The following is an 8,165-nucleotide window of genomic DNA, read 5'->3' on the forward strand; positions in this document are numbered from 1 at the left end:
TTTGATACATGATTGATTATTTTAAAGCTCACAAACCTCATAACAATATCTTAATTTGTCAATCAATTGGCCATACAACTTAGGACTTATGTATGTATGTCAATTTGTCATAACCAATTCTGGCCTTTTGGCTTGTTTGTTCGGATAACAATAAACTGCAAATTGGACAGTATTTCATCACGTCAAATGGCACACAATAAACTGTAAATTGGACATAACCATGATTCAAAACGACTTCCTAACCGATGTGGGACTAAACCCAATCTAGAATATCACAATTAATGTGTCATGTATATGTATAGACAATGTTTCCATATTGATTTACCTTCCATTCCATTAAATATTTTACATCATTTTGATGTTAATATGTCTTCCCAAATTTGTCACAGATCGTGTGTTCCTGTGTTCTTAGCTAGAAAACAGTAACTCAAAGGCTTTATAAAATATCAACATAAGGACGAATTTGCTTTTTTTTTTTTTCTCCACTAAAACATACATTATGTCAAAATTCATCAATCTTCTGTATAAAATGATGAAAGGAATTATCCTAAAAAAACCTATATATTCATCTGGAGGTCGGAGAGCGAAAGAAATGAGTCTAGGTGATGAAAACTCATGTCTCATGATATTCGAGAGCTAAAGAGACTTCATATGAACAAACCTTTTTTTAAAAAAAAACAAAAAACAAAAAAAAAACAACAACTCATCTTTTGACTACTCTTGTATTGTAAATCTTTAAAATAGACTTCTAACTTTAAAAAAACAAACATATTCAAAATATGTCTTCGGATACAACAAAACATCACCATCTTTATTATCAACAACCAAATTAACATTAAATGTTGAAAGAATATCTTTACTAATCTCCACCACTAATTCTTCGTGAATGTAAAGTTGTAAACTTTCAATTTTTCCTTGCCAAGTTCCCAGATATGTTTTATTAGCATAAACGCGATACAAAACACTCCCTCCCCAAACTCATAATTTGAGTCAATCATTTCTACATACAACTTAACAAATCCAAATAAAAACACACAAAAGTGAAATTATATTCCTCAGTTGAAGAAAGAGATTCAAGATGTAGCCTCCAATACAAGAAATAATTATTGTTTTTAATTATTATTCATATGATTGATAAATGAGTTGGAAAGATATGAGTATAGATGGTGAAACCCATGTCCCACAATATTATCGATAGTTAAAAAGACTTCATATGAAGTTATAAGCAAACCTTAATACTATTTTTTTTGTTTTTTTGTTTTTTTTTCCTTCTTAATTTGTTAGGCTCAGGATAACAAAAAAAATTCCTCCATGAAAAAAATTATTGTCATATTTTCATTTTGTTACCCGTGTGCTTATCAAATTATGAAGAATAAAAAATAAACAAACAAAAACGAAAAATATATAATTTTAAGGTGTTCACAACTTCACATGAAATCTCTTTAGCTCTCGAACATCGTGGGACATGGGTTTCATCATCATCTCTTTCGCTCTCTTTCATCCGATTGATGAATATGTAGGTTTTTTTTTATATTATTTTTTTTCAGACAAATTATTTCCATTTGCGTGTTCATCAATTGCAAATGCGTTTAATTTTAGTTGAAGATTACAGTTGTGCTACTTGAGATTATGGACATGAGTTGAGATTCTCGAACTTTGAGTTCTGAAGACTACATTATTTAAATACTTCTTTCCATTTTTTATTTATTTATTTATTTTTGATGTTCTTAAAAAACAAAGACTTAAAATTTCTTTTCAATTTTCAAATTTGTACTGACCCACTTAGTTTATGGAGACTTTCGTTGTGCTATCTTACTACCACTCAATTCTCAATGCTATCTCAATGCTAGTATGCATAGGTACTACAAATTTTTAAGGAAACAAATTAATCACAGGTAGTAGTGCTATGACTTTCAGATCGATTAGGAAAGGTTGTACAACTTATCTTGTTACAGGACTATAGGAGTGCTACAAAAAAGTCGTGGCTCAAATGATGTTGAGTATTTGTTTTTTGTTTTTTTTGGTAATCAATTAAGATGATGTTGAGTATTTGTTAAAAGCTAATATAACCATGTTGGAGAGCGGGAATTCATGGTAAACAATTATTATGAAGAGATACATTCCTTACTAATTAATGATAGTTTTTCAATTCCATTTCTCCAACAACTTAACTGGGATCAATGTTATTTTGTTCTATATACTATGGTTCAATCATTGCCGTAGCACTTGAGTTTGAAACCAATGACTCTCTCATAATTGGAGGTGTTAATCTTATTGTACACCATCATTAATTGCGGCCGTTGGGGCTAGTAAGGCGAGGAGGAAGCTTCTCTTTATAGTCAGTGGAGCTGTGAATCCTGTGATGTTCACATGCCAATGATGCCAGTTAATTGTATATATGACAATTGACAAGTTATGGTAATTTAAGTTTATCAATTTGCTCATACTATCTGTGATAACTATTTAATTCAATGTTTGTTTCTGCTTAATATGAGTGCATACGGCTTATGTAGATCGTTGTTGTGGTTTGGCTCTGTTCCATAGAGATGTAATAAAGGGGATGAAAACATGTAGAAACTTTGCGCTAATTTCAGGCATACTTGAAAGGTAGATTAGACGACGCAACATATAAGATCTAGTTACTTAGTATTATGAAGCTGCAGTATACGAGCTTAAGAACAATGTCTGAGAACAGTCACATTCATTCAGTCTTCATAAACTCTGCAGATGTGGGAGAGTGGGAGACTTCTTTCTATGCTTTACACATTCTTGATCAGATCTTTTGCTTCAGCATATCTTTCGAAGAGCCAGTACATTTTTCATGTTCCATTTCCCAATCCATATATTAGTTTAACACTAATTCTACAAAATAAGGACTCGCCTATATAATAGCAGTTCTGGTATTCTTGGCATTACATACACGATACAACCTACTAAAAATATGTGAAAGCATTAAATGGAACTAAGTATCTAAAGTCAGCAAGCATAACCCATAGTTGCAAGGAATGATAATTGAATGCCGTAGGCTTCTTTGAGCTCTGCCAATACCTCTGCTATTGTCGGCCTTTGGGAAGCATCTCTTTCCACACAACGGGAAGCAACAGAGGCTGTTTTTCTCATGCTCTCCACGTCATAAGTTCCTCTCAAGCAATGATCCACTATCTCAAAAACACCCGCCTGCAAGTAAGGCTTAGCCTGCAATTTCAAACCAAATACATGAATTACTATCATAAGGCTTTTTATAATTAGTATGAGTATGACAATAGTGCCAAAAGGTATGTATTGGCATTTGTCCTTTTTTTCATTTATTTATTTATTTTTATTTTTTATCAAGGTACTGGCAATTATCTATATGTAGCGCAGGTTTCATGAAATAATTAATTTCCAAGCTGGCCAGGGAACAGATCACAAGAATACACATGAACAATTAATCGAAACTTGTTGAAGAATGATGTGAATACCCATAAAACCAAATTGTAAGAATCTGGACAGCCAGCATGACACAGTGGTTCTCGGCCACAAATGATCTCTAGAAGAACGACGCCAAAGCTATAGATATCACTTTTCTCAGTTAACTGCTGGGTGGCATAATATCTGCACATGAAAGTGAATTAAGAATTGGTGTAATCAACTTGATAAACTTTTACTGATGAGATTCCAGGGACTTACTCAGGATCAAGATAACCGGCCGTGCCCTTGACAACTGTCGTAACATGTGTCGCGTCTGCCTGAGATATTTGCTTAGAGAGGCCAAAGTCACACACTTTTGCATTCATCTCCGAGTCCAAGAGGATGTTGCTGCACTTCACGTCCCGGTGTATAATTCGCGGGCTACTTCCATTGTGTAAATAGTCTAACCCTTCAAAGATAATGACCATTAACAATTTTAAGTAAGTGTATAGGGTATACAATCTAACAAGCTCTACTAATTTGTACGGTAGGAGGTGTTCAAATGCAGAAAAGTTTTCATAAAACATAGAGAAACTTAAGAAAGTGTAGTGTACCTTTTGCAGCATCAACAGCAACTTTCAGTCTCCGCACCCAGCTTAATGTGACCTTTTTACTTTTGGTGCCTGAAACAGTGGCTTAAGTGAATTCTACCAAGAAATTTGAATTACATAGGTGTAGCTGAATAAGTTTGTCGTCTGATAAAAGCATGTGAAGTAATTATGTTCTCACAGATTACCATAAAGATTATCAGACAATGAACCACCAGGTAAATACTCATAGACTAGTATTTGCTGCTTTGCTTCACTGCAAAATCCTTCCAAAGTTACCAGATTCTGATGGCGAATTTGTGATAAGAGATAAACCTGCATAGACACATAATGACAATGAAAAGAATTGATCGAAGGGATAAAGTAGCAAGCACTGTAATAGTCCTACAATTATTTCTGTAACTTTTCATACTATATAATGTGTTATTGCTTAGCCAAGATAAAACTCAATAAGTTTTTCTACGATCGAAGTTCTTTCCACCATTTTACTCATCAGTTCATTGTATTTCACATAATACTAGAATGAAATGGAAGATTTATGAATAACGAAAGTGTTAATAAGTACGTCACCTCATTGATAAACGAATCAGCTCCAAGTTGTGTTTTGTCAAACCGTACTTTAACAGCTACTAGTTTGCCTTCTGGAAACTTTCCAATATAGACAGATCCAAAACTACCTCGACCTATAACCTCCTTGAAGTTGTTTGTAGCTACTTTGATCTCTTTGTAACTTAAAATTTTGGCAGAGTTCCAGTTTCGCATATCAGTTATCGTCCCTAAAATATTACCAGTGGTGAAGTTATGAGAATGTAATGATACTCTCATACAACAACCTTATACAATATTAAGCCTTACATACTATTTGCATATCTGCCTTCAGTTCCTTTCTTCTCTCTGCTGTTCACGAATGCTAAAAGCGAAACAAAGAAGAGGGCACTTAAAGCTCCACAAGCTGTGCCAATTATAATGGTTTTCCTATGATGTCCACTTGTTTTGTTTTTACTGAAGATTGTAACTTCTGGTCGTTCAATTGAATTATTGTCTGGAACACTATTGCATGTCGATGAGGAGAAAGAAAGACACAAGTTCCCCGACGTTCTGCACAAGCCATGTAAACTTTGATGCAATTATTACAATTTATAAAACCAGAAGTAATGGACCATCAGTAATGTTGTACCTGACTTCCAAGCTTTTCCTATTCAAAGACTGTGGTAGGCTGCCTCCAAGTTTATTATTTTCCAGATTTCTGCACAATTGCATACCAAAAAATGCTGAGGAAAAAGAACGCCAATAAAAATGACTGACAAAATAATTCAGGAGTATCCTCACAGCAACTTAAGGTTCCTCAAACTTCCCAAGCTTTCTGGAACATTTCCTAGTAAACTATTGTTCTCCAAGTCCCTTCGTAATACAAAGAGTTCCTGTTAGTATCAGATGCAACCAATATTTGACTTTCAATATAGGTTACGTCACTAGTATACATCAGACAGATCAAGGAAATGGACATGTGTGTCATGTATAACTTGTTTAGACACTGAGTAAAACAGAGTTTAACAGAGTACTTGAGTAAGAGAATTCAAAGTGGTGCTGTGAAGTTTTGAACTTACAAAGTCTGAAGACTAGTCAGAGTGGAAAAATCAGATCCAAAGGAAGTAAGCTGATTAAAGCTCAGGTTCCTGCAATATTCAGCTCATGTTATTCCTGCAATATTTGCTCATGTCATTCACAAAAGAGATTTAAAAAGGGAGTTTGAATGATCCAGGGAAAGCCTTACAGTGTTTCAAGTTCCTGAAGGCTAGCCAAGTTCTGTATCTTCTCTGCAAGGGATGTGTTGTGCAAATCCCTGAAGCATAGTGCCGCAGAAAGTTCAAGGAAATTGAAGAATGAAATTATAGTTACAGGCATTTAAAGAGCTTACAATGTCTTAAGATCGAGTAAATCACCAAAAGTTGGGCTGATTGATCTCAAGTTAACTCCTGAAAGCTCTCTGAACGGTATATGTTTAGAAACATATAAAGGAAGAAAAAATAAAAAATATATAACAGATCAATATCAGATTATACTCACAGAGATGTAACTAGACTTCCTACACATCCAATGTGCTTCCATGGTGTTGGAGAGCATGGATCGTCTTCCCATCCTACTTCTAAGCCAGTGGACTGTCGGATAACTTGAAGTGCTGAAACTGCACAAATAACGGAAGGCATGAAAATCAGTTAAGAGAAACCACCTCTTTAGCAGATTGAAAGGACAAACACAGTTATCTTAAGCAGTTACAACACCTGTAGTTGAGGAAGCCTCCAGAGGAATATCAACAAGCTCATACACCTCGATCGCATTCACTTGTGGGTAAAAGCTGATGTTTTTGAATGTGATATTCAAGGCTCTGATTCCCTTTTCTGTAGAGAAGAGAGCACGAGTTTCCAGGCTATTTATGGTAAATTTTGAACTCACAACATTTCCATTAATCAATACATCGAATGTGGGAGACACAGGCATAATTCCAGCGAAATAGAGGACAATGTGATAGTCTCCAAGTTTACCAAGTGGAAACATATAACTCAAGTCATTCCTCCGAATCAACACCCTTGCTGACTGAAGAACACCAATGGGTGGGCTCTCCTTAAGGCCTGACAGATTTAGCGGGAGTTGGATGTTCAACCCAGTTGACAAGCGAGAAGGTAAAAATTTCTCATCCGCGTCCCATATACGATCATAAGAATCAAAAGGGTACCTGAATTCATATATTTCAATCAAAGACCTTGTACAAATATCTAACAGCATGAGTGATATGAGAAGGAGATTATGTGTTACCGGATTGATCCATTGCTATAACCACAGTTGACTCTATAAACCTTTCTTAACGACTTGTACGGGAAATCACCTATGCCACTTCCATAGCCACCTTGAGGAAGCGGACGGATCTCAAGGGAAGAAATAACAGGATAGCCACCATTTGGAATAGAATGCAAACAAAATGGAAGAGTGTCTTTAGTAACTATCCATATGAACTCTTCTACCTGTGGATCTGAAATGGACAGGTTCACAGTAGTAGTAGTGGCTGTCCCAATAGACACTGAGAATGCTGGAGGTTTACCGAGTCCATCATAATTCTTGTAGTAAAATTGTGGTCTAACAAGTACTGGGGATGACATATTCTTTACAGGGATTCTGTAACACTTGCGGCCTTGTTCATAATTCGGGAAGAACCTTAGGGGCATTTGAGACGATGAATTGCCCTCAATGATATTCACAGTAGTCGTGTTGCCTTTAGTCACGTAAGGATCATCGGGAACCCACGAAATGTTAAGGTTATCAACAAAACTTGCAGTTGAACCACAAGATAAACTCAAGAATCCTATTCAAGCCAAAAAGAAAATAAAAAATTTATGAGTTACATTTTCATCTGTATCTAACATACCACTTCAAACTACCTAACCAAAAACTTAGTTTATGTACTCTGGAGTATGAGCTGAATTCATGAATCACAAAAAGAGAAAATGAAATGAAAGAGTTTACCATTTTGATCAGCAAAAGTAGTGGTGAGGAGGACATGTATTATCATGATAAAGCCGAGGCATACACACAAGTAGCCCATTGAATTCTCCACAAGCTGAGCAGCAGGGAAATTCTGCTTGTATTGAGCTTCTGTAATTTGTAGTTCTTGCTTGCTTAAGTTAAAATTTACAACTGACAAAAGATGGAATGAACCAAAAAGTGACAAAAGGTAAAGAATGGACTAATAATTAGTTATGAGTATAATTCATTATGACTGGTGTGGAGAAGGCATAATGATGAACATGATTTTCTTAGAAGAATTGTTTCCTAGACAAAAAAATAAAGAAAGAAATGATGATTTTCCAATCTATTTGAAATTGTCAAATACTCCTTGTTGTTCTTGTAGTATCTTTGTCTGTAAGGTAGACTGAGTCCACTACATTGTTAAGCTTTTTGAAGGTTATTATTATAAAGTTATTGAGGTAGTGGTAGAAGTTGGCATACAGCACCCATGCATCTATCAGTTTAAAAAATCTTCCTGTAAGAACCATACCAACCGATTCACAAGACTTTTATAGTCTTGTGCACCAAGAATCCAATGATAAGTATAAGCAAAATATAATAACAATAAGAAAATGACATAGCAATTAGTGTGCGTAACAGTGTTGG

The 8,165-nt window shown here is 35.1% G+C and overlaps 1 protein-coding gene across 1 annotated transcript; it reads right to left on the bottom strand.

Annotated features, from left to right (window-relative positions):
• Positions 1 to 2,622: 2,622 nt before the first annotated feature.
• LOC147500548 (Leucine-rich repeat protein kinase family protein) lies at positions 2,623 to 7,729 on the bottom strand. Its single transcript, XM_086562149.1, has 17 exons — positions 7,518 to 7,729; positions 6,813 to 7,356; positions 6,542 to 6,732; positions 6,281 to 6,397; positions 6,066 to 6,183; positions 5,917 to 5,985; positions 5,773 to 5,841; positions 5,606 to 5,674; positions 5,328 to 5,399; positions 5,176 to 5,244; positions 4,858 to 5,096; positions 4,569 to 4,774; positions 4,187 to 4,313; positions 4,005 to 4,073; positions 3,670 to 3,859; positions 3,462 to 3,594; positions 2,623 to 3,195 (listed from the first exon to the last, which is right to left on the bottom strand). Exons 1-17 carry the CDS (start codon positions 7,594 to 7,596, stop codon positions 2,977 to 2,979), a joined length of 2,580 nt encoding a protein of 859 aa, XP_086418275.1. The 5' UTR covers positions 7,597 to 7,729; the 3' UTR covers positions 2,623 to 2,976.
• Between the last annotated feature and the right edge of the window lie 436 nt (positions 7,730 to 8,165).

The sequence above is a fragment of the Coptis chinensis genome, chromosome 5, assembly GCF_015680905.1.
Source record: "Coptis chinensis isolate HL-2020 chromosome 5, ASM1568090v1, whole genome shotgun sequence".
Classification (NCBI taxonomy): domain Eukaryota; kingdom Viridiplantae; phylum Streptophyta; class Magnoliopsida; order Ranunculales; family Ranunculaceae; genus Coptis; species Coptis chinensis.

What these genes read in the sequence shown, in the direction of transcription:
- LOC147500548 (XM_086562149.1), bottom strand. Translation starts at nt 7,596, where the DNA reads ATGGGCTACTTGTGTGTATGCCTCGGCTTTATCATGATAATACATGTC. An exon ending in CTGACTAGTCTTCAGACTTT is followed by an intron (nt 5,400 to 5,605) that starts GTAAGTTCAAAA and finishes TGTATTACGAAG; the next exon opens with GGACTTGGAGAACAATAGTT. An exon ending in ATTGTCTGATAATCTTTATG is followed by an intron (nt 4,074 to 4,186) that starts GTAATCTGTGAG and finishes CCACTGTTTCAG; the next exon opens with GCACCAAAAGTAAAAAGGTC.